At 55.0% G+C, this 27,776-nt stretch overlaps 1 protein-coding gene across 2 annotated transcripts; it reads right to left on the reverse strand.

Annotated features, from left to right (window-relative positions):
• Positions 1–3,102: 3,102 nt before the first annotated feature.
• TFAP2E (transcription factor AP-2 epsilon) lies at positions 3,103–26,985 on the reverse strand. Of its 2 annotated transcripts, XM_074850933.1 has the most exons (8): positions 26,916–26,985; positions 26,382–26,828; positions 26,019–26,070; positions 11,147–11,365; positions 8,434–8,662; positions 8,034–8,152; positions 4,999–5,140; positions 3,103–4,616 (listed from the first exon to the last, which is right to left on the reverse strand). In XM_074850933.1, exons 1-8 carry the CDS (start codon positions 26,940–26,942, stop codon positions 4,328–4,330), a joined length of 1,524 nt encoding a protein of 507 aa, XP_074707034.1. In that variant the 5' UTR covers positions 26,943–26,985; the 3' UTR covers positions 3,103–4,327. The 2 variants fall into 2 exon arrangements, with proteins under 2 accessions (XP_074707034.1, XP_074707035.1); XM_074850934.1 differs by lacking the exon at positions 11,147–11,365.
• Between the last annotated feature and the right edge of the window lie 791 nt (positions 26,986–27,776).

Genomic DNA, 27,776 nt, shown 5'->3' on the forward strand with positions numbered 1-27,776 from the left:
GACCAAAATGATACCTTCTGGCTCAGCATGGTCAGATTCTGTGTAATGACGGGGTTTAGACTGTTTCTCCCAAAGTCTGTTAGGATAATTAAGGCCAGAGTCGTATGTGGCACATGGCACTGTGCTGTCTGTCTAGGCTGCTTAATAATCTCCAAAGCAAGCATTTTGTCACCCTTGCAAATAACATTTGTTTTACTGCCTGATTTGAAAATGTTTTTGGGTTTGGTGTTTTGATTCAGTTGCAGTAACAGGAAAAACTTCCTTTGCTCAGTGATGGTGTGGCTCCTCGGATTCTGTATGTAAAGTTTGGAATTTAATGGACTCTCTCATATATGAAAGAATGCATTAACTACAGGTCAGCAAAGTCTGTTTATTGTGTTGCTTTAGTACGGAGAGCTATTATTACCCTCTTGCTTTTAAGGTAGCCTGCTTAAAGGTAATTATTTAGTTCATCCAAAGCCATGCAGAATGCCAACACAACCTCTGCTTGTTTACATTAATGATACAGTATAGAGTCACAGTTCCATGTTAACCTCAGTTTACCCTTGGGATAGCTGACTGTCAGGGAATGAAGAGTTTTTGTTAATGTTCTAGTTCTTTTTCACTTGTCAAGGATTGTCATGTGGTTTCCCTGGACTTGTCATTCATTCAAAATTAATTCAAAAAAGATTTTTTTTGAATTCCCCTTTAGGATTGGAATTCCAGAGTGTTCTATAACAAGCGTAGAAACCATGAGCCTGGATCTATTTTTGCTCTTTGACACAATCCCACGTATTTTCCCACGATAATGTTTGTAATCAGTGTGGGAATTTATACCAGGGTTGAGCCCTGAATTGTGTGAAATGTCTTTTTTTCCTCTCAGGATGGAAAGGCAAAGAACGTACCACGGGATGGCCTTGTTTGACAGTGAGCTGATAGTACCAACTCCTTACAAACAAGAAGCGGCTTGGCACAACCTCTGAAAGCTTCTGGGGTATCTCTGTGGGCCTGCAGAGATGAAGGTGTCCCAGATGTTGGGAAGTGGAAGTCTCAATGCCTTTAGAAAGTTGATCCTACGTGACACATCCAGTGCCAGTCTTGAGCATCTGTGGCAGGATCAACAAGTGAATCCAAATCATCAAACCTCCTCCCAATTAAAAGGTAATTGGTGGTATCCTGGCCTTTCAGGCACCAGGCTGTTCCTCATCAAACATTCAGAGGCCTTGCAGTTACCCAGAGAGGAAAATGGAGGGAGGTATTTTTCTACCCGATGGACATAGCATGTAATTACTGTAGGCATATCCTGATTCTTTGTCTGTATTGCTCATCGCTGCTACGTCTAAGAATTCCTTGATATTCAAAGAGAGCCCTAACCACGTCAGGTTTTCATAATATGATTACATTATGAAATTATGTTTCGTGCCTGTATATTATAGTGTGCACACATACACTTTCATCAGGTATTGGAGTGTAGTTTGCTCTTCTCTGGTACCGTGCACCAGAGGATGTCTACAAATGGAATTATTTCAGGATAGTTATCCTAAATAACTCCATGCAGGGAAACCTGTATTGTAGCACAAAAGCACCTCACTCTCCTTTATCGTAATCCATTTTAAACATGGATTATGCTGATGCAGAACAGGACGCTCCTATTTTGGAATAATTTTAAATAGGAATAGTTTTTGTGCTTTCAGCTCACACCCTGCATTATCCAAAATAGCTTTGAAGTGTAAACAAGCCTCTAATGTGTCTCTAGTATTTTCATTCTGCTCCCTGGCTCCTCCTTGTTCCGTGGCTCTTCCTTTGGGAAGGGCCAGAGCAAAACCAGACCTGCAGAGCCCGTCATTTAGGTCTTTGCTTTCACAAACTTCATTCCAAAGGACATTTCCAATCTGATTCCCAATTTAAATGCATCCCTAAGCTTTTGAAGGGAGTATTTAGATGCAAGTTTCTGACTCTGAGCCATTCCCACAAATTATATTAGTATGTAAAATGTTTCCCTTCACGCTTTTCTGAAAGGAAGAAAGGTTTGTATTTCTAACCTCCTGTGGTCTCTTTTGGGACCATTTGGTTATTTCTCAATTATCATCAGCATATTCTGCAGCCTCCAGAGAAAACTGATGGGTACAACCCTGAAAGGTCCAATAGAACGAGTGCTGTAAGGACTCAGACCCGTGTCCACCTGCCCAGTCTCTAGCTGTGACGAGCGGTGGGTGTGTGGGGAGGACAGCAAACACGCTCTCTAAAGTCACCCCTCTTCCATTGTGTCAGAAGCCATTTACACGTCTGCTTCCATGAAATACCGCGGCTTCTCACTCCTGTTCATTTATTTAAACTTGCTTCCTGACTATTTCACTTGGCGTCCTGCCTCTGGTTCCAGTGTTGTCGTTCTTATTCCATACCACTCTCCTCCGCGCCTCTGTCATACACCGCCTGTGTCCTTTACAAGCGGCACAGCTCTAATCCCTCGGTCTTTCCTCACCCAGTCAGTTCCCACTTGAGATCTCCCTGGCTGCTTTTCTCCACGGCTTTACCACTTGGGCTAGCCAGATCTGCCAGTGGCATTCAGCATAGAGCAATACCATGGAAGCACACGTACGTCACGCAGCGTAATCTGTTTTCTGGTTTGTTAATCCTTTTTTAGCAGTTCCCATCATTTTGTTTATTTCTAAGCTCCTGTGAGTACGAGGTGGCTGGTTTTAGTCCTATCCATAATAATGCCACAAGCAGCAGCTAATCTGGAGAACTTCACTGCATATAGATTAGGAGGGTTATTTTATCTGCTAATTTATCACTCATTGTCTTGATACCATGAGCTCTTTCTGCAGCTCTTCACAGACAGGTTTAGATTTGACTATCCTGAGTAATTCTGAAACATCTGCAAACGCATCATTTCACTATTCATCTCCAGCATCACCAGAGGCGCCGGCCGGCTCGGCTGCGACGGCCTGTGAGATCAGGGCATTACCACCAGCTCCTGCCATTCTCTGGGCTCTCTGTGACTGCACAGATCAGTCAAACGTCAGCCACGAAACTGGAGGATACTGTTCCTTAAATCTATATAATATTTCAAGATGCAACCACAGAGGCAGAAGGATCCTTGTTCACAAAGACGATGGAGGTGCTTTCTTCAAATAAAAAGAGGTTTATTGAGATAATGAGAATGACATTGTGGTGTGGGTGTTGTACATCTATTGCAGCATTAAGAGAAACAACAGCAAGTACAAAATCCTGCAGAACTTCTATAGTCATTATCATCACAGCCTATCTTGTCCATGCTACAGTTTTGTGTATCCAAAACTTCATTCCCATTCCTAATGGCAGAAAATCCAAAGACTTTCATCTTTCAAAAAAAAACCCCAAAACAAAAAAGGCAAAACAAAAAACCAACTCAATTTGATATAAATAACTTGCACTGGACATTTTAAAACTTTCAGATTTTAATTACACATAAATAAATATATACAGATTTAGAACAGTTCAGTTTGGCCTGGTTCAAGTTCTGCTCCTTGTGCTTTATTAATTATTATTAATTTTAGAAACTTGTATGCTGTTATCTGTAGGTTGTGGAGTTTTAATTAGTCCTGGGTTTAACTTCACCTGCTTTATCCCCAGCTGTGACCGCAGCAGTTGGGAAGGCTCTCCTCGAGCCGTTCCTGCCCTGGGAACCATCGGCTGTGCGGTTTGTTCCTCCCCTCGTCGGGGCTCCTCAGCCCGGGGGAAAATCTGCCTTGAGTCTCCGTTTGAAGACTGTAAACGAAGTCTGAAACTGCTTTAACCCCAAAGCAGTTCTGCTGGCAATTTTCTCTTGGCCTGGCTTTAGGACTGGGCTGTAGGTGGGGAAATAGGAAGGTTTCCTCTGTGTCTGCCTGTCAAAACCAGCTGATAAATCCAGGTACAGCCAGCGATCCAACTCCCTGCCCTCTGCTGCTCGTGCCTCTGGTTCTTGCCTTGATGAGGCTTTTGCTCTTTCTTCTCAGTTTTTCAGTTGGAACAAATTCCCGGAGCATGTCAGGATTTCACTATGGGTTTTTAAAAAACAAAATAAAATTGCACATGACTTGGCTTCCTGCATCCACAATTTAAAAAAAAAAAAAAAAGAAAAAGGCAAAACCCAAAAGCCATCAACCTGGCTTGTTTTCTCAATCTCACTATGTCCATTAGAGTTGTTTTCTTCTTAAATTCTTTAAATCTTCTTTTTTGTCTTTTCTTTGTTTGCTTTACGAGTTTCATCCCAAGTTCAAATGTAGCAGTTCAGAAAACAGTGCACTGGATCATCCTTCCCACCCTGCGCTATCTATGGCAACCGGGGGAAGCTCCCACCGCGGAGAGGGAGGGAGACAGCACGTTATTTCCGATGCTTCACTTCTTTTTCTGACGCTTTGGAGTCTCCGGCCGTGTGCCCGTTCCCTGTGCTGTTCATGAACATTTTATCCAGCCCCTTAAGGGACTCTACCAGGTAGTTCTGGAAGGCTGTGAGCGCTGCGCAGATGGCTGGGCCCCCAAAGCCGTGGGTTATCAAGCTGAAATGAGTCAAACAGCTCTGGACACCGGGCTCTAAGATGAGTGAAGGGCGGCTGTTCCCCAGCGGTGAGCGATCCTGGGCTATCAAGTCTGCAAACTCTTTACAAATTTGCCTGAAAGAGAGAGGTTTGTGTTACTAGAAATGCTGTCAGGCAGCTGCAGGGACATAGGTGTGTTTGGGGTCTCTTTTCCCGCTCCCCGCCCGAGCAGCTGCCTCCCCTCCTGGAGTTTTCAGCTCCAGCCTGGGGAAAGCCCCCGGGTGCAGAGTCGGAGCTGGTGCAGCTTCGAAGGGGCATGTGTGGCAGTGCCCAAACGCTCCCTGGGCTGAGGTTCACCTCTCCCATGGGGGAGCAAGCCCTTCAATCCATGCTAACTAGTCACCTCACTGCACACCTTTCAGATCTGTGTGCAGAAGAATAAGCTTTCGGGGCTAATGCTGCCCTTCTGGGCTGCAGATGCCAAACACACTGGTGGCTTGTTGCCATCTGTACTCACTTGGTAGCCAGCAGCATGTTTTTCCTGGTGTGCAGCTCCGTGGGGTCGGAGTGCTGTCGGCACAGGTACTCTGCCGCCGCCTTGGCTGGGAACTCCGTTTCGCACACGTACCCAAAATCCCGAGCCAGGTGAACGGCTTCGCCTACGAGCAGGACAGATTAACAAGTTGTGTCAATACCTGCGTGGAAGGGGAGCGCCTTCTGCAGCAGCTTCGGCCGTCTCACCGATGGGCCTTATTTCTCCTGGGAGTTGAGCACTTCCCTTTCCCAGGTGCCACCCAAGAGCTCTCCCCACCTTTGGCTCTTGTGCTGGTGCAGAGACACCACTGGGTTTCTTAGACCTGTCTGTAAGACAGTCTGCATGGGTCCAAACGGACCATTGCCAACTCTGAACAGAAGCTGGTTCCTTTGCTAGCTTTTAAAAAGGCATGAAGATGGTGCTGGAGTTCGAGCAGGATGAGGTGTGAATCTCTGGGCTACTGCTCCAAAAGGAAGAACAGCAGAGGTGTTTCTCTCTCGGGCACTTCCCTTTCTGCATCTTTCTTTCCCTGCTTCTTCCAAAATTTCCTGCTTGGCCTCTCCAAATTGAGCAGAGGTTTAAACAGGGGCTGGAGGGTGAAAAAGCGACCTTAGCCCCGTGACCACTAGACAAAATGGGGATGCGAGAAACGGGTGGAAGGAAGGGGTCCACATCCTCCCGCAGCGAGCAGGGGCCCTCGGGCTGGACGCGCAGGCAGCGTATCCATCACCCCGCGGAAATGCCCACCCATTGATGGAATTGATCCATCTCCAGGCATCCCCGTGGAAATAATCAGAGCTGATGGCAATTGATCATGCCCAACACCCGAAATCCCGGTCGGGCAGGCAGAGCTAATTTGACTTGCCCCCCCGCTGCTCACACGTATTAGACCATCCATCCTGAGAGCATTAACCTAGATCCCCTCACAGGCTCCCCCCCTCCCAGAGCTCAGGCTGGGAAGCCACGTTATGGGGAAAGTGTCCGTGCTTCCCGTATAATGACAATACTTTCCACTTCATCTCCTCCAAAGAAGGAGCAAATAAGGTAAACCTGGAGAATTGGCGCTGCAGTTGTTTGTAGCTTAAAAACAATCACAAAGTAATAGCTGCTGAAAAACAGTTATGGTGACAATAAAAAAGGGCTGTGTGACCTCATGGTGAGAGCCAAGGCTGGAGCCAGGATTTATTTCCTCCATGAGTGTGTGTGAGTGGCTACACAGCTGATCATTTTAAAGGCAATTTGGATGCTGGCTTAGAGAGGTTTCAGCGGAGGGGACGAGGCAGTTCAGCTTTTGAGAGTGGTGTTAAAGCCACAGCGAGTCAGAGCCCCGGGGAGGAGAGGCTGGGGGAGAGCGCTCGTGGGGCAGGAGGCCACGGCAGGCAGAGGGGCCCCAGAGGCCTGTCTGAATGCACACCTCTTTCTGAGAGCTTCAGGATGTTTCTGAAGCTGAACTGTGGCCCTGCTGCTCCCCGGGGTCCGTGCTGGAGCTACTGATGAAGCAGGGGCCCACGAGAGGGCAAGTGCTCGGTGTAGGTGGCAAGGGCTCCCACAGGCAGCTGTGTTTCTACCTGCAGCCCTCGTAGTGCTCCCTGTGCTCCCAGTACCCATTTTCCCCATCTCTAGGAGTGGCTCTGGGTCAGTGTGAGAAAAAGTATAGCATCAGCACTCAAAAAAACACCCAGTGGTTTTTTTAAATGAACAGACATTGGAAGGCAGAGGGGAGAAAACAAATTAAGCCAGGACAGCAAATGTCCAAGACAGAGGGTGCCTGGGGCACAGGGGCACAAGTCAGTTTCTGCACGCTGAGTAATGACAATGCAATAGCACCTTCCTCTGGGTGAAACAGCTCCCAGTGCCATAACACTTACGTGCAGGAGGAAATTATATCCATCGAGCACACATGGCACCACTCTTTTATTTACTATGAGCTGGTAAGCAGTAACCAAAACATCGGCAGCCACCTGAAATCAAAATGTACATTTCTTCCTTCCTTTCTTTCTTTCATTCTTTTCTTTCTTTTCTTTTCATGGAAATCAGCCTTTCATTCAGCACGAACCAACTGCCCTCAGTAACAACCTCCGCCTAATGAAGCGGGTCATTTAATTTGCTGGCAACAATGGAGATGATTTTCTATTCAGAAACTGCAGGCAGCTGCCTCCAACACGCTGGGTGCAAACACAATGGATTCCAAAGCTCGAAGGGAGTCAGAGCTGTCATTGCATTTGTTTGCACCCCGTGTCCTTTTCTCCCAAGATGCAGCGGCGACATCATCATTTCCATAGTGCAAAAAGTAGGAGGGGAGCGAATAAACAAGCGGCTTTAAGCAGGGGCACCTCAGACGTCAGGGCAGGCCGCGTTCTCCGTACTCTGCCCTTAACGCCGCGCTCCCAGGGCTGCTCCTACGAACGTTACCTCCTCCTGCAAGACCTCAGAGCTGTGCGGCATCTCCTCCATGTCTCACTTGTCCCCTGCTGTCCCAGGGGAGGAGGACAGGACTCGGATATGGGGCATCTCCTTATGGGAGACAAGACCCAGACCTGAGTGTGGTGACGGAGCCTGGACAGAACAGGTCGGTGCTGCCCGAGGGCGGCACGGTCGGCAGCACCTCGGTTGTGTCCGAAGTGGGCACACGGGGCTACGGAGCAGCTGCTAAATTCTTGGCAGCTTTATTCAAGCTTTTTTGTATTTGTTTTCTGTGAACCCGACTAAGCGTTACTAGAAGTAGTTCACAGAAACGATCAGTACACTTAGCTACAGCCGAAACGAAGCTCGCGGCCCCGCTCAGGCTGTAGATGCCTCTTCCCATGGGATATGACTCGTCCGACAGAAATGTCTGAGTTTGGGAAGACAGACATGCTTGAATCAGCATGGAGGCTTGCACAGGGATATTTCCAGTCTCAGTCGGTGGTGACCGCCGCAGACTTGTTTTAAGTGCTCTTGTTTGTGGAAAGCTGCAAATGAAGGGTATTGAAGTTCTGGCACTCCCATCCTCCACGGGAGTGGAGAGCGACTCTTACCTTCCACGAGGGATGTCAGCAGGGTGACGTTGGCAGCTTTGCGCCTTCCTGCAGGTAGATTTAGTCCGATTTTCTCTAACCTTTCCCTTAAACACCGACCCCCATTTTTTGATTTTGCTCTGAAAAGCAAAAACAATGAGGGGAAGAAATGATAACGTAATTAATGTTAAAATAACTATAACTAATTCCAGTTTAAGCTTTTAGGTTTGAAAGGAAAGAAGAAAAAGCAACAAAAATGCTATTGCCCAATATACCACACCCTAGAACTTCTCATCTCCGTTACTCTGAGAGGTAAGAGCTGCTGCTGAACACAAAGCTTGCTGCAGCCTTACCCCTGCCTTCAGCACACGGCGCAGCCCCACGTCCTGGGGCTGGCCCAGAGCTCTTAGGAGCCGCTTACCTGCGGAGGACTCCGCCGAGGAGAGAGGCGTTGAGACACTCGGGGGGCGAGAGCCTTCTCTGCACCTCCCCGACCGTCACCTTGTACTTGGAGGTGGAGCTGAGAAGAGAGAGGCGGCCAGGCACGGAGCAGAAGACCTCGTTGGGATTCGTCACCCCTCCGATCAAGCCGTCTTTGTTCATGGACAGGGTGGAAATGGTGGTGCCATTGGCCTTCGAGGGGATGGGCACTGGGAGACAAATAAAAGAATAATAAAAGAGGAGAGGTGGAGTGATGACACTAAACTCGATAAAGGAAAAAGAAAAAATGGAAGAAGCCTGGACTCTGCTCTCGCCCGCTTTCCCACGCCTCCCAGCTCTACTGTCATTAAGCCCAAGGCTTTGGGCTGGTCTGGAAGGCTGAGGGCTGTCCGCAGCATCGCTGTCTGGCCCTGTGACCAGCCTCCCCTCCCTGTCTGCTCCGGGGGTGCGCTGGCAGGGCCAAGCGCTGGCTCATCGCTTGGTTCCTCTCCCGGTTTGGGACGGGATGGCAGCTGCAGCCCGGCTCCGCACAGGCCCACGGCTGCGTCCCACGGGCCAGGGGCTGAGCTCCGGCCGCCGTGCCCTGCACAAAGCCCGGGCGATGCTGGGGCGGCCACGGGCCGTGTGTGCCAGTACGTGCCCACAGGGACCAGCAGAAAGAGGTTCTCTGACTTCAGCTTTGGGATTGGCCCCACAACAAGCCACAGCCCTAAACTTTCATCATCCCTGGCTTAAAGGAAGCTTGAGAAGAGCAAACCCAATTAATCCAGCACAGACTTTCGTTTACTTAAGGGGCAAGAGTCAGTTACCACGAGAGGTTAGAGAGGCAGCGGTGGCTGCAGCATCGCATCGGGCCCGTGGCATCGCAGCCGCGGTGAGGTGGGCACGGTTTTCCCATACGTCATTCCAGTAAGAAATGTTCTTAGACGCAATAAAGGTTTATAGGTTAAAACTGTGGCTGAAACTTGTGCCAAATCTCCTTGGCTTTTATGTTCTGAAATTAATAACCAATTTAACTCTGGAAAAAAGCGGGTTTTGAAAGAATCCAAAGAGGACTGCAAATGCCATCGCCCCAGATCGTTTCAGCCCTGGCATTCTTTGTGGTTCCTCGGTAATGACTGTTCCACAATGCACATTCAGAGGGTTCCTGCAAGTAACGCAGCAACGAATACCAGGGCGAGATGCAGGTTTTATAAAGGAAATACACATGCCCAAAATGAAACAGAAAACCCGAAAATTAATTGGGGAGGGTACGTAGACTGGACCTATTAGGGGACGCTTACAATCAGCATATTGTAAATACAGCTCAACAACTTGTTAGTGTGGCAATAAAAAGGTAGCACATGTTACATAAAAATGGTTAATGTTTTAAGACTAAAAGATGAATGGAAAGGAGCTAAAATACATTAAGTTTCCTCTCAGCATGAAACTTGAACAAAGTGAGGGGACTGAAGGGTGAGATGCACTGGTGCCCGGCCGGAGCCAGCAGCTGCGGTGTTGGCATTTGCCGCGACTGTAGCTGGTTGAGGGATGTTCAGGGAAGAACAAATATGGGAACGTCACCATGAGACGTAGGAAACCAGAGCTATTTCCAGGAAGCAGCAACTTCAAAGCTTTCTTCCACAGTCCCAGAACAGGTTAGATTTGTCTCTAGGGGCCACCCTTAAAATAAAACCTCAGAGCGTGTTTTACAAATATCCATGCATTGCTGCCAAGGCGTCTGTCACTTCAGGTCCAGGTAACCCAGCAGACGTGGGTTCTGCTGCAGCAAGGGCCACCCCCAAACCAGACCCCCCTGGAGAGCAGGCGTTGCTTGTAGTATCACCTACTTTGTCTGTCCACGAAGAGCTCTGCGTGATTTATAATTTATAATTTATGCACTCGCGTATTTGCGCATGCCTGGAATCATGCGGTGACGTGCATTCCAGCCGCATGCGTGGCCGGGGACCTGCACACACACACGAGGGACTGAAGGGCCATGCAGGAGAGAGGGGAATTGTGCCTCGCCGCACACGCCGGTGAAACACGGCAGCTGGGCAGGGGGAAACCCCGCCGGCACCAGTGGGAGCGACCACCGGAGCCCAGGGAGAACCGGGCTGGAGGTGGGTCCCATCCGGCCCCGGCGTGTCTGCGAGTCGCCCCACGCGCACCGGCAGCGTGCGGGGAGGGCGGTGGGGAGGCACGGATGGATGCCGATGCACAGCACGGAGACACCACGACACGTTTGAAACACGTACTGGCATTTTTAGGAATGATGCTACTGTCAGAAACAAATCCCCTTAAAAGCTGTAACCCAGAACCTCCCGCTGCGAAGGTTAATGCCCAGAGCAGGTCGGGTCAGCCCTGCTCTGTGCCACAAGCAAACCATGCAGGCACCGGCACCGGGCACCCGGCACTGAACGTGAATATTTGCTCTTCTGCGCCGAGGCCAGAGCCCCGACACCTTCGGCACGTGCAGGCATGGGACGGGGGACCTCGCACCCTGGGCAGCGAGGCTCACGGCCTGCGAAGGGACACACGGAACGGGTGCCTGGCCCAGCATCACGCAGAGGTTAGTGGCAGCGCTGGAAACTGAGCCGGTCTCTTGAGTCCTGTAACAGTGCTTCATCCATTAGACAACGTTGCCTCAATACAACAACAATAAACATAGCCACATTTGCCATTAATTATTAATTATTGTTATTTGGCCTCACCTGCTGCTGTTTGCCTGGTCTGATCTGCAGCTTGTTTGCCCATAAACATGCTGCAGGAAGGAGACAAGCTACCATTAAAGCCTGACAGCTTTGTTTCCTTGGCTTTTGGGGAACCAAAATTGTCTCTTGTCATCTGAGTAAACCAAAAGTCCCCCTCGATCTTCAGTTGCTGCTTTCCTGTTCCCGCAAGCAGCAGGTGATCGGAGCACCTGAGCCAGCCTGCAGACAAGAAGGAAGCATGAGACCGTTGCGGGTCGGCACGGCGCGCGGCCGACAGCCCAACGCCCCGGTGACTCCCGCGGGCGCGAGCCGCGGGCCCCTTCCACACAGGGACAGGTGCATGCAGGCGCCCGGCCCCGCTGGGCCCCGCACAGCCTCGTGTCGAGGGTTCTTCCGAGCCACGGGGCAGAGAAATAAACCGCCGGAGCAGAGACGGGGTTTTCACAACGAGGTTTCTGGGCGCCAGGCGCTGAATAGTGAGTGGGAGGCACTCGGTGCCGCCGTGCCCGAGCGGAGGAGCGGCCGGGCAAGGCACAGACCTGAGCCCCACGCGGGGCTTTGCAGCTGGGAATAGATATGTCACGTCAGTGTCCCTGCACTGGTCACCTCGTCTGAGGTTTCCTGGGTTTGGCCCTGTCCTTGGCACTTTACCTCAGTGAGCCGGCTCTCACCCTGCTCATTCCCACAGCTTGGGCAGGCTCAGCTCCCACTCAGGACCGTGGAGGATGGGGTTTCCAGCAGAAACACACCCCAGAGATGCTCGTTCATACAGTGATGGACCGACGCGTGATGCAGGCTGACGAGGGAAGGGTTAGATGCTGGTGCCCAAACCACCGGGTGCCCAGGTGCTTGGCCCCCTCCCTCTGCGCCCTGCCTGAGGAGAGGGACAGGGCTCAGCTGGGTCACCCCACCCCAGGAAGCTACAAAGGGCAGGACACAAGCTGCCCCTCCCTCTGCAAGGCTGTCTTTGGGTTGATTCAGCCAAAGAAAGGAGAAGAAGGGAACACGAGGCAATTAGCAACTGCTCAGAAAACTCCTGAGGAGTGTGAGGTCTTTTTCTCTGATGTCCATCTTCACTATCTGCTATTATTATTATTATTTCCTCATTATTTCCTAGCTGGCCCCGTGTGAGCTCTGCAAGCTGTGCGATAGATGGGTGAAGCTGGGGAGCCTGCGGCAGCGCTGGGGAAAGGCTCTTCCCAAAAGCCAGGAGCTGCCGCCGGACCCACCGGTGCAGGTGGCCTCTGGTCAGGAGGCTCGTGGCAGAGACGCAGCTGGATCTGGGGGAGCCAGAGGGTGAACGCCTGTGCTGTGCCGCTGGCAGACTTGTTTAAGCCAGAAATGCTGTGAGTGGGGGGGCTTTTGAGAAAATGAGCTGCCAAGCAGGTTAGTGTCACCCAGGGAGCTGGGGATGGCGGAGAGGGACCGAAGCCCTGGGCACGGTGCTGGCAGGGTGTTACTGGAGAGAACGTAGGTGTGTCTACACAGAGGAAAGTTAAAAAAAAATCTTAGTCTGCTCCCTGAAACCCCTCAGTCGTTGAGGCTTGGTTGCTTCACTTAGTCTCCCTAAAGCTTTTTTGCTCTTTCTTTAGCTGCCAGGCGCTCCTGAGGGGTTTTTTCCCCATGGGAGGCTTGCTTAGTTCAGATTAATCCCGCTACTTCTAATTCAGCAAATCCAAAAGGTCTTGACCGGTGTTGCTGATACTCAGCTCCTCGCGTAGAGGTGAGCTCAGCTGAGGATTTCACAAACTAAAGCCTCAGTGAAATGTTTTGCCCGGGGAGCCTCTGGTCCTGGGGATGCTGTGGCTGGGCCAGGGAGCAGCAGGGCTGCACAGCACGAGTGTCGGAGGGGGCTGATTTGAAAGGCAAAACCGATTCTGAAATAAGCTGATGCTGACAGACCTCAAAGAGCTTCACACGTTGCTAATCCCCAGCCCAGTGCTGGTACAGGACCAGCCACTTGAGTCATTAACTCGCTCCCAGAGCCTGTGTGAGCTGGCTCATTGTTGCAGCTGGGGAAAATTGAGGCACAGAACAAGTTAAATGATTTACCAAAGATCAGGCATATGGGCATGATCTGAATGCGTGCACTTCTGGTCTGTGGGAATGCTTTATAAGCAATCCAGGCTTTACAACGCTTCCTAATGCTCAGGCAATAGTTATAGAAAACTGATTAAAAACGGCCTCTGCTTTTGTAACTCCAGACTTCCTTTTTAACACTGTGAAATATTTGTCACCGCCTCATCTTGTCTCACGATGCTCTTGTATGTGGAAGTCAGCCGCTGAGGACGGCAGCGTGTCAATAATAGGCGTACAATGCCTTGCTGAGCGTGGGAAGGGAAACTATCCTCGTTTCATCTGCATAATGTCAGAGGAAGCGTTTCCACGAGGCTCAGCATCTCGCTGCCTCCTCTGACGCTGCGAGGCAGGTACCACCCGCAGTACATCATACGTTGCACGAGCGCACGGAGCAGCAGCGCAGAGCGGCGCCAAATCCTGCCCTGGTGCTGCGCAGCAGATACATGCGGCTTCCTCTTCCCTTTGAACCCGCCAGGCTTGTGATCTCCCATCAGAGCTGCCTTTTTTGGGCTGAGTCGGGTCTAGTTTGTCTTTTAAAAGTAGCTTGGGTGTAGTTGTCAGGTGATGAAACTCACACAACTCCATTTGCTGTGGCATGAAAACCTCTGATTTAGAGAGAGAGCGTGATTTCAAAACAGGTCCTGGTTTCCAAGAACACCAAAGGCTTCATCCCTTGACTTTCCTGACCTGGGGAGCATCCTGCCCGTGTGTGGTCATCTCCCTGTGTCCTGCCCAGCCTGGGAAGCCCGTGGGCTGGCACGGCTGCAGCCGGCTCCCTGCTCTGCCAGGGATTTGTTTTATAACACTGGGCAGGTCACCTCCCCAGCTCGGGCTTTTGTTGTCTCCAGCAACAAAATGGAGACAATAATATCTACCCAGGAGGGATGCTGGGATACCCAATTAAAACTTGCCAAGTGATCCCCGGATGAAAGATTTCTCCAGGTGAGAAGTCCCGGGGTGGTAAATGTAGCCAGAAGGAGTTGGTCCAGCGCCTAAGCACGGGGCGCGATGATGCTCCTTGGAGAGGCAGACAGGCGTGGAAGGGCAATCCCCATCCTGACACCTCCAGCGATGCTGCAGGTGTGATGGGATGCCACAGCCTTGTTTCTGTGAGGGCTTTTCGGGAGATACTGGGCAGCAGGGGGAGAGAGAAGAACCACTGAGCTGATGATTGCTCAGTTGTGAATCTAGGGGATGGAGTAAGGAGCTTTGTGCCTTCGAGGTGTCCCAAGATAAAGCATAAAGTTTCTGACACTTTTGTTCTGGTTTGCAGAGGTGGGTCCCTCAGCTTTTAAGTTCCAGGTACAAAGGAGAAAAAGAAACCCATTCTTCAAAGGCTTGTTAGCCAGGGAGCTAGAAAACCTTGGAGAATTTCCTGCTTTTCCCTGACAAGTTTCAGCACGGGCCGATCCGCAGCCCCGTGCCTCTGCTGCCTCGTCGTCCCTCTCCCGCGTGGTCCAGGGTGACGATGCTCCATCCCCGAGCTCCTGCGCTCCCTCTCCTTCCTCATCTGCGTTCACAAATGTTTGTGTCTGAAATTACCACTATGATTCCTGCAAACGGCCACTTTTACATGGAATTATTCAGCACAAAAGGTGCATCTGCAGCCCAGACTCAGGCTCTGCGTGCGGGTGCTGCCGGGAGCTGCAGGATCATGGAGCCCGTGCTGGCGGGCTGACCACGCACCATCAGCTTCTGGGTTTAAGGGAAAAGAGACTTTACCTACAAAAATAAAAAGGTGAAGTACTGACTCATTTCCGTATGAGAAATGTGTTACCTGCTTGCAAAATGATTTGTAAGCAGGAAAATTTGTGGTGCTTGGAAGTTGAATTGCTTATCGTGGTGTTATTTGTTCAGTTCCATTTCCAGCTGGAGCTCGGGGTGCTGTGAGGGGAAAAACAAGTCCAGAGGGAACATGCAAATCGCTGCCCGTCTTACAAGTCTGTTTTCTTCTCTCCTTAGATACGTTACAGGTAAATCCTCCTCCTCAGCAACACGGAATCCCTGGATACTGGAGCTTTTGTTGCAACATCTCTTTCAAAAGTGGGAGTGTGCGACAGTTTAGATTGCATTTTAAAGGGGTATCAGTTAATCCTTTTAGGAGACTACCTGGGACAAAGCAATCTCTCCTCTTCAGGCACAGCGCTGTCACACCCCAGAAGCATCTCAGCCCCCCGTCCCTCTCCAGGCCCGTGCACCGGCCAGCTCGGGCATCGCCGCAGGTTCAGGTCAGCCCAAAAAAAGGCTGCGGGAGGCCGAGTCGTGCTGCCCTGCCAGGGGACACCTGCACCATGCAAACCTGTTTCGGCTGCTCCTCGCTGCAGCTGCTGAGGTTTTGCTCCCGTGATAGTGCAGGTCCGGTGGTGATGGCCCCCAGCCCCCCCGGTTTTGCTCCCTGCAGGAGAGGGGGGGTCCCTGGGGCTCTGCCCTGGTGGGGAGCTCCAGCTGGTGGATGTTTGTGCGTAGCCCCTGATGAAAGGTGCTCCAGAAAGGCGAGGGATTACTGCTGTCTTTCAGGAAGAGCTTTCAGTGAACTAATCTAACCTTCGTTTGAATGTCTCTGATGTAAATTAGAAGACAGAGATACATATATAAAGAAGTATCTGCATGTGGGTGTGAGCCAGAGGCAACTGCTCCATCCCTTTAAAAGCCCTTTTTCACTGAGGAGGTGCTGCAGAGTTCAGCTGCTTCAATTTCCTGGTGTTTCAGCAGAGAGGTATTTATTGATGGTCCAGGGAAGGAGGTCAGTGCCATCAGCTATATTTCAAACCCACAGTCTGTAATTATCCTTTCTTCCCAGAGGGGATTATACAGGTATTTTCTTTATCTTGAATGCACAACCTGAACCAAGTCCCCACGTCAAAGAGCCTCTCTAGGAAACGCCGTAATCGGCTCGAAGGCCCTTTTCAAATGGAAGGATGGAAAGAATCTTGTTTTTATCTCTGGGTTTTCCAGATTGCTGAGTCCCGATAGGGAAATGGATCTCGGACCCTCAGAAGAAGAGAGGGAGCAGGGATACAAGTCGGCAGCCTCAAACTATTCCCATGAGAAAGCTAATCAGGAGAGGTCCCATGCCTATGCAAAGCTCCCATACTTAACATTGTGTTTCCATACATTAGGTTATGAACTAAATGTTAAGGTGCTTTGTGATATTAATTGCATTTTTCTTTCTGTGCCTCTGTTTTACCCAGCGAAGTACCCGCCGTGTGTCACAGCAGGTGTCTCCTGGGGAGCTTTGGGACGGGTCGGTGGGGCAGGAAGGTTCAGCTTCCCCGAGAGCGGCGGATACAACATCTCAGTTAAGGGCGGTACCTGCTTCGTACGTTGTGTCCGATAGAAACGGCCAATCAATATGAAAACAAAATTTACTCAGACCTTTGCAAAAGCACCCTGTGCTCCTTCAGGACTGGGAAGGGGATTAGTAAGCAGTTTGCAATTAATAATTTCAGCTAATGCATTTCCCTGCTTTACCATTCAGGAATGACTCGGCCTCAAATGTGCTGCTTGCTCAGGATATTTTGTGGATTTTTTGGAAATTGCTCACAAACAATTTGTTGTGAGTTCCCACGCATTTCCCTGCCGTACTTCGTGTTATGGATTGGGCCGTGCTGTCTGGGAAGCCTCTGATGTAGCAGCCTGAAGAGTAACCTCAGGAATACCCCGCTGGAAAGCAGCGAATATTAATGATTAAAATATCCTCCCAACGAGTGAAACCCAAGCGCTTGAGCCTTCACAGCAAATGAATGAAAAAGCATTTCGATTCTGCTTTTGAACGTTGAAGTGTATTTGCAGATATTTACTGCACGAGGGTTCTGCTGTTCGTTGAAAGAGCTGCTCTGGTACAGCAGAGCCCCCGTCCCCTCCCCGGACGCGGCACTTCTCACTCGTACCCCTCCGACTTCATTTGAAAAGCCAGTTTAGTGCGGTGATTCAGATTATTTCACTCCCCCCAATTCAAAATTATTTTTTTCTGAATCTGCAGCTAAGCCCTTTCATATCTACATTGGGAAAAATAACTATTTAAAATTCAGTTCAATGACTGACTGCTCTGGATGGACCTGTGTAGCTCTGCCTCTGCTTGCACAGAATCCACGTGTTTCCCGGCACAAAACACACAGGTGTCGGGAAGGCAAGAAACTGAAACGGGAGGCTGGCGAGCCCGAGGATTTAAAGCCAAAGGAACTGAAATCTGTGCTGCTCCGTGCCGACGCCGAGGAAAGTTTCTCCTCCAGTGTCCCCCGCAGCCCGGCTCAGCCGTGCCGCACGCAGCCAGCGCTGCCGGACTCGCACACGCTCCACGGCTCTGCCCTGTGGCATTAACCATCACAGGTTTATTCATTTAGCAGCACAAACTCCCATTACATTTTGGCAACCAGTCTACGGGATCTTTATGTGTTTAAACAGTATAATCCATTTTACAGTAACATGCTTGAGAGGTTTTCCCTGTATTCCCTATAGAAGCGCCTGAATTTGTGTGGCTTGGATCTACATAATCTAAAAAGGGAGAACAAAGATGCAGTGTCTTTTGCGAGCGGCGGCGGATCCCGTGCAAGCCACGGTAACGTTGCTATCAATTTGTTAAAATGTCTTTAGATTATTGAAGGGCAAAAGACCCTTCAGCAAAGATTAGACGTGAATAATAATAGAAAAATACTTTTCATATAGAACTGGCTGCCAATCTGCAGAGCATGCGGTTCGATCTGAGCCTCGGACCACAGAGATGTAAATCTGCCGGTTCACCTGCCGCTGCGGAGCCGCCAGCTCGCCCGGGGATCGCTCCGGGGAGAGGCACCGCTCGCCCACTATCACAGCAAAAACACTTTTAATTTTCCCTGCCCAGCAGATGCCCTGGGTCTCTAACACCCGCGTACTGGGGGACGTCCAGCAAAGCGGGCGGGTTGCAGCCCGGCCAGCACCGTGCCCCGGCCAGACACGCGGCCTGGCCCGAGCTGCCAGGGCACACGCCGAGAGAAAACCCCGGTGCCAGCGAGGAGCTGCCGGGAAGGAGCAACATCCACATCTTCCTCTGGGGAAAACAACTCCGACCAGCCACAGAAACGGTGTCAGAGCCCAGCCGGCTGCCCGGGACAGGGCACATCTGCACGCAGGTGACTGCGGCGCAGCTCCTGCAGCAGCTACAAACCCTCTGGTGACATTTCTTCAACGGCTGCCCCCATCTCCTGCTAACTTGGGGCCTGTGCTTGAAGCAACCCCGAATACCCTCGGTCAGATGCTCTGCTCACGCCTCGCCAGCTCCAGGACGGCGGCCCTGCTTTTCCTGGACCATCTCCGGCTCCCGGGGCGCCCTGGGGACGCGCCGTCCCCACGCAGCCACCACACTGGGGACACCGCTTGCACCCTGGGACCTGCCCGACCAGTCCCGAGGGAATAGGGCCTGACCCGATCCCTCGCTCCCTGGCGCCTCGCACTTGGGTGACTGATGCCAGATAAATGCCTGAGATAGAGGGTGGGGAGACTCGGCCCGGCTGGAATCCCAAGCACGCGCCGCAGACGCTGCAGAAGCTGCGATGGCTTTTTAGGCTGCAAAGGTGAAACTGCTCACAGCTCCCCTCGTCCCACTCAGCCCCTCGCTCCTGGGCCGTGGGCACCCTGTATTCTGGGGACATTTAATTGCGATGGGTAGCCTGGGCCCATTTCTAGCGCTTCCTTCTCACTCCCTTGTGCTTCGCTGCTCTTTTCCACCAACCCACAACACTTCACCTCTCTCCAAACCAAAGGCGATACCCGGACAGGGCATGGAGACGAGAGCTCAGCATGCAGCAGCTCCAAGGATTACATCCACATTTGCTAATTAGTTCCTCCATTAAGAATTAAAATAAACAAACAAATGGAAGGACAGCAAGAATGAGTAATTCCCTAGGATCACACAGGAAAGGGTGGGATGGTTCAGTGGTTAGGGTGCTAGTCTAGGACTTCAGAGAACCTTGTTTAGGCTCTTCAAATAATTAAGACAGATTGAAAACATTTTTTTTTCTGAGATCACGTATCTTGGAATATTACTAAACAGGGAGGAATGATCTACATTTGCCTCTGCTCTGCTGCAGAGTTGGTGTGGCCCTGGGCACATCCCTGGGCTGGAGGCACGTGAACGGGTGCCCCGTGGGTGGGTGCCCCGTGGGACCCCAGTGAGGTGCGTGCCTGCTGCATGGCACCATCTACAAAATTAAGATCTCGGTGACACCTCCTGACGGGGCTGACGTGGGGACAAACACCGCAGGATGGATGTCACTTGGCCGAGGGTGCTCCTGCGGGCCCCGATGCCAACCCACCGGTGCACAAAGCAGCCCCCGTGGGAGCCGGGGCGGTGGCGTGGCAGCAACCTGCCACCCGGGAGGATCTTCCCTCTTCCCCAAAAGCTTTTGTGCCTTTACACAGCTTTTCAAATTACGGAGGGAGCACATGGGGTGGCCAGGGACAGCCGGCCCCTCGTAACCCCTTCACCCACGAGCGCAGATGGCTGCAACTCGACGAGCAGGGTCTGCGGCAGCCGAGCACTGGCCAAGTCACCGAGCTGCAAAAATCTCTCACAGCCCCAGAAACGGGGGAGGAGGTGCTCCAGAGCCAGCCCAGCGTGTCCGCGGTGCCTCGCTCGGTGCCGTCCCGTGGAGAAGCCTCACTTGGGGTCCACCTCTGGGAAGAGAAGCGCTGTTGGTTTGACTCACAAGCCACATGCCAAAAAGCAACCCAAGCTGGCTTTTCTGAACCTACCCTTTAAGAACTGCTCTTTACTTCTAACAAAGAAAAAAATTCATTTAAAAACATCTAATTAAACAGTAAGTCGTGACAAGGTACATGAAACTTGGAGATAACACATGCCTGGGAGGCACCGGGGAGGTTGAGACAAAGCCCAGCGCCTTCCCCGGTACCCGTGTGTGTTATCTCACATGAACACACACCTGGTTTTATCCTGGTGCAATTATGGGACATTAAAAATATAATTTTAATGGAGGAATGGTGATCTGGATGCAGTTCAGAGTAAAAACTTTCTTTTAAGTTTCACTGTTTGATTAGTAGGTGTTCTGCCACGCACACATGTGTGCGCGAGGGAGAAGCGCCCGGATCGGGAGGTGTGACTGTGTTTTGATGAAGGCTGTATCTTGTGGGGTGTGCGAGGGCTTGTCTAAACTTTAAAGCCTTTGTGAGCGGCGCTAAGGCAGCAAAGCCTCCAGTCAAGACCCGGCTTGTCCCAGGTGAGCCCCTTTTCCCACTCAGGCAAACTATTGCAGCAGAGAAACTGCAGGAAGGCGGGAGGGCTCCGCCAGCCGAGCTCAGCACCCTGCGTCTGCCCCGAGTCCAAGCCCCGCCGCCCCCAGCCGCGGACAGTCTTATAAAAGCCGTGTCTTCGCAGCCCCAGGTGTTTTACAGGATGACCTCATTTATTACCTGGCTCGTCACAGGAAATGATGTTTATCTAATCTACCGTTCTTTCAGGATTTTTTTTTTTTTTTCTCCTGCCACATCTGGCTTCACGCGGCATTTCTTACAGCTCAATTCCTCTCTGCACTGAAACAAAGGAGAAATGGCACCGCGGCCACCACGCCAGCACCCTGGTCCCGCCAGCAGCCCCGCACACGAAGCCCACGGGGAGGTTTTGCTTCAAAACCTGGAGCTCGCGTGCGGTGGCGAGTGGATCTAAGGATCTCGGTCTTAATCTCCCTCCTCTGCTGCATTCTTTAGTAGTGACAGCTACTTCTTGCAATATTTCTAAATGTGGGCTCGGAGCGCTCTGAGGCACAGCTTTCCATCTGTCTGTCCAGCATCCAGCCAAACAGGTCCACATTCCTGAGCAGAAACGCTAGCCCTGCCACTCCGGAGCAGCCGAAAAGCCTCCGACGGGAAGTTAAACAAGTCACAAACCCGAGGGAGAACGCAGCGGCCGAATCCTGCTGCCTCGACGCGAAGCCAGGCGAGTCCAGTCCCCGCCAGCCACGCAGCGCCCGTGGGCCGCGCGCGCCTGGGTGCCAGCTACACCCTGCTCTGCCTGTACTCCGTCGGTACTCGGGGTTGTAAAATCCTGCAGCCAAAACACTTGCCCGCAAGCGGGGTGCGCAGGCCCCTGCGGCTCGTCCCAGCCCACCGCCGGCAGGACCCCCCGGGCTGCTCCTGTACCCCGGCATGCCCCCAGCTCCAGGTGCCGGGGAAAGAGATTTGTGTTTTGATTTGTTATAAAAAGGCTCTATCAGAAGCTTTCCGCTGATCCTGAAAGGATGTCAAAGCAATCAAACCACCTCCTGATTTTCTGTCCAAGCTGCAGGATTTTTTGCTACCCAGCGCAGTGGCCTAACGCTTGATTTCATAAACAGAAAATCGCCCTCTCCTCGCCCAGCCGAGGGAAGGACCCGCAGCACCGGCTGCCCTTTGTCTGGGGGTCTCATGCCCGGCCGTGAGTAGCTGTCCCAGGCACCTGAACACCCGGGCAGCAGGTGAACAGAGCAGAAAATGCCTGTAGCTGCTGTAGCCTGAAGCAGCCAGAGCCTCGGACTAAAGTTTTTCAGAGTTACTTTTACTGTTTTCAAGTCAAATATCTTCCTGGTCTTATATAAGTGCTTGGGAGGAAAAAGGAAAAAAAAAAAAAAAGCCAAAACAAAACCAACAACAACCCAAACGTGTAAAACAACAACAAAAAGACACAGAAAACCATTTCTGAAATACTTTTGAACAAGAGGGAGAGCGAACAAAGGGGCATAACAAAAGATACTCGTAAAAGCTTTGCTTTTAAATCCAAGATTTGAGCCATTTCAGTCCCAAGCTAAACGTAGCCCCTATTTGTCACGCCACGACGGGGGAAGCTCGTCCTGGGTTTTTCAGTGCCATTCGCAGCTCCCCGCGCTCCAAGTGAGATCCCGGCCCTACACACAGCCCCCCCCCCCCCCCCCCGCCGAACCGGCCCCCCCGGCCCCCCAACACCTCCAGCCCTCGGACCTCGGACGGGCCACGGGAATAACGAACCGGAGCCAGACCCGGGAGAAATGGTGGAAATGGAGGTTTGGGCGCCTGTTTTTAGCCCGGATCTGCCTCCCGGTGCTGTGTGTGTCGCCCCCCCCCCGCCCGGCGGGACCCAGCGCCCCCCCCGCCGCGATGCGGGACCCGCGCAGCCACCACCGGGGCGGCGGGACGGGGACCCCGGGGCCGTTCCCCCGAGCCCTTGCTGAAGCGATAGGGCCCCCCCGCCGCCCACTTTCTACTCTCCCTCCGCCGCTTCCTAAATTCCTAAATTCGAGGTCACCTGCAGGAAAAGGGGGGTCGGAAAAACACACCCGGGGGGCACCAGCGCGCCGCAGCCCCCCACCGTCACAAAAATCCCCTGAAACGCCGTTAACCGCGAAACCGGTGAAATCGGTTTAAGGAGAAAAAGGGGGGAAAAGCGAACACGCAGCCAGGGCCACCCCGGCACCACCGGGCAGAGGGGGGGACCCCCGTAATGCCAGCCCCCCCCCCCCCCGCTATCGGGACGGGTCCCGGAGCCCCCCGCGGGGGCGCGGGGGGTGACAGGCTGCGGGGGGGCAGCGCCGGGGGCTGCGGGCGCTTCCCTCCCGTTTCGTACTGGTTTTGACTGGGAGCCCCTGCGCTCGGGTTGAATTAAAAGCGCCTCCAAGTAGAGGAGGTAAAAGGTGGCTTTAGACATTCGGGGCAGGTGATTAATATTTTGTTGAACCAGGACAACAGTATCTCGGCAACTAATTAAGGTGAGATTTATCTGTTTTCACATGCACAGATCCAGATCAGGTTTCTGTCCGAGGGCCATACCGTCAGGAATTCAAGGATTAATCATCCCCGGTGCAGTATTTGAGATCTCGGCGCGATTTATGGCCAAACTCCGCTTTTTAACGTTTCCCCCCGCTCCCCACGGGGCGAGGCGCCCCGAGAACCCCCCGCTGTCCCTCCGCACCCCCCCCCCCGCCTGGAAACCGCGCGGGATCTCTCTCATATGTGAAATTATTTTTTTTTGTTGTTGTTTTCCGAGGGTGCAATTCATTCCGACCGCGGGGTCCGGGGCTTCGCCTGGGGCTCAGCTCAAAGCAGGCAGAGCCGGCGAAGTAAGAACCGCTCCGTATTATATATTTTTTTAAAAAAATAAAATTAAATAAGCGGACTGCAAGGGAATTCATTCGCCCGGTTCGAGCGGAGGGCAACGGACCAAACGGTAATTTCGGGGACCCGCACAGCGCCAGCCGCCGCTCCCGGCTGCTTCCCGGGGCCTGTCCCGGTCCCCGCGGGGGGGACCGGCGGGATTCGGGCCCCCCCCCCTTCCCCGACTGCAGCTTCCATAACCCCCCAGCTTGTTTATGAGCCCCATTCGCTGGATTTGGGGCGTCGTTTCCAGGACAAAGAAGGGGGAGCGCGGCCACCGAAATAGGGGCGAGCGGGGTCCCGGGCAGCGGGGCAGGATGCGGCCCCCGATGCCCCCGCCCCGGCCGCGCCGCCGCTCCCCCGGCCCCTCTGGGGGGCCGCCCGCGTCCCCCCCCCGCAACCACACACTTTGGATTTATCGATTTCTCAGCTGCTCCAGCAAACTCGGGGCTTCGAGCTGCCGAGCGGAGCCGGGGACCCCGTGGCAGCGCATCACCCTCGAAACCCGATTGTTCCCCAAAATACACTTCGCGTCTTTATTGCAAACGCAGCGGGGAAAAAACGAGAGAACGGGAGCGGGAAGAGCAAGTGGCCGCGGGCACAGGGGCTGCGGACGACCTGCACCCACGGGCCCCGCTTTTCAGCCAGGGTTATTTCCTTTTTTCTTTCTTTTTTTTTTTTTTTTTTGTCCGAAAGTGAGTCTTCAGACACAAATCTGGCACTAAACAACAACAAATCCTCTCGACGGGAGACGAAAATTTCTAAGTAATGGCGGGTTTTGAAAAAAAGAAGTGGGGAAAAAAAACCAAACCAAAACAAAAACAAAACCAAAAAACCCCAACAAACCAAAAAAACCAAACCAAAACCAAACCCCTATAACTTCAACCGAACTTTCAGACAAATATTCTCGCTGCTGGAGGTTTCTGAAGGCACCTCGAGCGCTGCTGGCACACACAAACCAGCAAACGCGGGGCCGGCGCTCCTGCCCGACCAGCACCCCGCAGCTTGTTGCAGCCGCTCCCCGTGCAAGGTTATTTAATGAAACGCCTCTCGTGTGTTCTAATTAAAGCTTAAAAAAAATTACGGTCACTAATGCTCCACTGAAACGCCGCGTGTAATGAAGCTGCGTTCTTCGCGTAACAATTTTCCTGCAAAAGGGGCTGTAACGCGCCGAGAACTGCTCCCCCCGTGTAACGACCGGGGTCGGCGGGGGAAGAGCCGCACGATCGGGATATTTTTCCCGGATTATCGGGGCTGGGCAGTTACCGGGGGCTCGGCTGCGGCCGGGTCACGGGAAACGTCGGCCCGCGACCGGGACCGGGACCGGACTCGCTGCAGCCCCGGACGCAGCCGACGACCTAAAACCTCCCGGTTTCAGCGGCGTTTTGCCCGGGCCGGGCCGGCCGGAGCCAGCCCCACCTTGCCCCCGGGCGTTTCACCCTAACCCTAGCCCTAATCCTAGCCCTAACCCTAATCCTAGCCCTAACCCCGCTGGGCTGCGGGCACCGGCCCTGCCCGCGTTACCCCCGCGCCGAGCCCGCACGGGCGGCCGCCGTTTCGTTTGCCCGCCCGTGTTGGAGACCGTGCCACGGAGCAGCATTAAACACGTCCTTTCCACCTCCCTATTTTTGTAAAAAATCGCGGGGAGAAGCCAAGAGCAGCGCTCGAACATGGCCCCGGAGTTACGGCCGCGAGCAGCCGCAGGGATCGCTCACGTCCCCCCCGCTCCCGGCAATGCCCCAGTGAAGTTTTTATTAGAAAAAAAATATTGTACGGAGTTGAACTGTTTTCACCACGGGGTTTTGTCTGGAAGCAGGGGGGATGTTTAGCAGGTGGGGGAGAACCGGCAGTAAATTAGGAGAGGCGGCGGGAGGCACCGGGAGCCGTGCGGGGTCCCTGCCCGCAGCTCCGCTTCCCGGCCCCGGGAGGGAGCGGCCCCGGGCCCCGGTGCCCCGGAGCCAAACCCCGCTTATGGAGCCGCCAACGGGGCGTCCCCGCAGGCCCGGATGGCTGCCGAGGCGGGACGGGACAGGACGATCCGCAGCGGCGGGATGGGGGCGGCCGCCCGGGGCTCTGCGGGACGCTCCCGGCCGCGGGGACGGGCAGCACCGGTTCCTACGGCGGCGCCAGCTCCTCGCCCCCGTTAAACGCGTCCTTCCCCCCCGGTACGAGCCCCGCTGGACGGCCGCGCTCCGCCGTAGCCCAGCGCTCGTCCCGTCCGAGCTCTGGGCTGCCTCCCCCCCGCCGCCGGGCGCAGGGCTCCTGCCCGGGGCGGCGGGACCGGGAGCGCTGGGGGAGCTGCCGCCGAGCCCCGCCGGGGCATCCCTGGGGCTTCCCACGCAAACCATCCGCGGCCGCCGGCGGGGTGAACCCCCGGGGCTCCCCGATAGCCGAGTCCGCCCGTCGGGGCCCCTCGGTCCCCGGTACCGGGAAGGAGCGGCGGCCTCGGTACCGCCCGAGGGAGCCCAGCGGGCCGGGGGCGAACGGCCGCGCTGGCCCGCCGGGACCCGCCGCTTTCGTTTCGGCCTCGCCGGGGACAGCAGCGACCCCTTCCCGACGGGAGGGGAGGGTCCCCGCGGGGCGGCTGTCGCGGAGGAGGGGGGGAACCCGACGCGGGGGGGGGGGGGGGGAGCCCCGAGGGCGGGAGCGGGGCGCGGAGCCCGGCCCGGTGCCGCGTCCCGCGGTGCCGCCGCGCTCTTACCTTTCTTGATCACGGACTGATCGAGCAGGTTCATCCCGCCGTCGTCCACGGCCTGAAAGCACCGAAGCAAGAGCCGTCAGCCGGCGGCTCCCGGTGCCAACGGGCCCCGGCCGCTCGGGCCGTGGGGACAGAGCGGCGGCGGCCCGGTCCACCCGCTGCCCCCGGCCCAGGAAGGATCGTTCGCGCACGGACGAGCCCCGGTAACCGGGCTCTACGGCCTTCCTTGCCCGGGGGGACGGACGCCGCGGGGCCCGACACGTCCCGGCCGGGGACACCCCCCCCGCCCCCCGACTCCGAGCGCACAGACGGCGGCGGGATCGGTCCCCGCCGTGCCGCGCCCGGCCTCCCTCAGCCCCCCGTTACCTGGATGTCCTCGATGCCGTGGTGGCCGAGGCCGTGGAGGCCCAGCGGGCCGTCGGCGAGGCCGTGTCCGCCGTCGGGCAGCCCGTGGAGCAGTCGGGGCACGGTCGGGTACTCGCGGCGGGGGTCGAGCCCCAGGGCGCGGTGGGTCTGCGAGAGCAGCCCCGCCTCGTCCTGCCGGCCGCGCTGGGGGGGCCAGCCCGGCTGCTGGTGCTGGTGCAGGGGGCTGAGCGCCGCGTACGGGTCCCCCAGATGCGGGTAACCGGGCTCCTGGCCCTGCGGGTAGGGCAGCGGCGGCTGCGGGTACGGCGGCGGGAAGTAGGGCGGCTGGAAGTCGGCGGCGGGCGTGTGGCAGAGCGGCGGGGCCGAGCCGTAGGGCGCCTGGTTGAGCGCGGGCAGCTGCGGCAGACGGGCCCCGGCCGGTGCCCCGGGCAGCCCCTCGGCGCGGTCCTGCGGCGGCGGAGACAGCGGCGGTGAGACGGGCGCGGCCCCCCGGCCCCCCAAAACCCCCGTCCCGTCCCCCCCCCCCGCACTCACCATGCCCGGGTAGCTGTGCACCAGCATCTGTGCGGGCCCGCGGCGAGCCCCGGGCGGGCCGGGCCCCGGGGGTGCCCCCGTCTCCGCCCCCCCCCCCCCCGCCCCCCCCCCACCCCCCCTCTATCCCGCCGGAGCGGCGTCTCCCATCGCCCGCCCGCTCCTCTGCGCCGGCCCCGACTCCATGCACGGCAGTTATAGCGGCGGGGGCGCGCCCGCCGCGCCGGGAGCGCGCGTCAGAGCGAGGGGCCGGGGACGCGCCGCCCGTTCCCGCGGGGCCCCGACGGCTCCCGACGGCGGGAGGCGGGGGGCGAGGGTCGCCCCCGGGAGCGCGGCCGGTGCCGCTCCCCGCGCCGTCGGGCGGCCCCGCTCCCGTGTCGCACGGTGCCGCAGACCCCCCCCCACCCCTCCCCGGTGCCACCCCCGGCTCCCCCCGCCCCGGGCCGCGCCGCCTGAGAGCCCCGTCGGGGAGCGCCCCGGGGACCGAGCCCCGAGGGCTGGGAGGGCCCGGGGGTGCGGGCGGGCTGCGGGAGCGCGCTGGTGCTCGACGGTTTGACTTTATTAACCCGAGCAGGAAACGGGGGCCCCGGCGGCTGCTGCAACCTCCGCCCGACGGCGGCCGGAGCGGGGCCCGGGGCCGGTCCTACCGGGAGAGACCGGGGCTCCCCCCTCGGGGCTCTTCCCCCTCCTCCCCGACGGGGAACGGGGAGCCCGGGCCTGGGGAGAGAGAGGAGTGTCTGGGGGTGCTCCGGGCCTGGGTCCCTGCCCGAGGGGACGGGCGGGAGAACGGGCGAGACAGAGCCAGGGGAAACCGGGGATCAACGGCAGCAGCGTGCCTGCCTCTCCGCCCTCCGCCATCCCTCC

Source organism: Strix aluco, chromosome 26 (assembly GCF_031877795.1).
Source record: "Strix aluco isolate bStrAlu1 chromosome 26, bStrAlu1.hap1, whole genome shotgun sequence".
Lineage (NCBI taxonomy): Eukaryota > Metazoa > Chordata > Aves > Strigiformes > Strigidae > Strix > Strix aluco.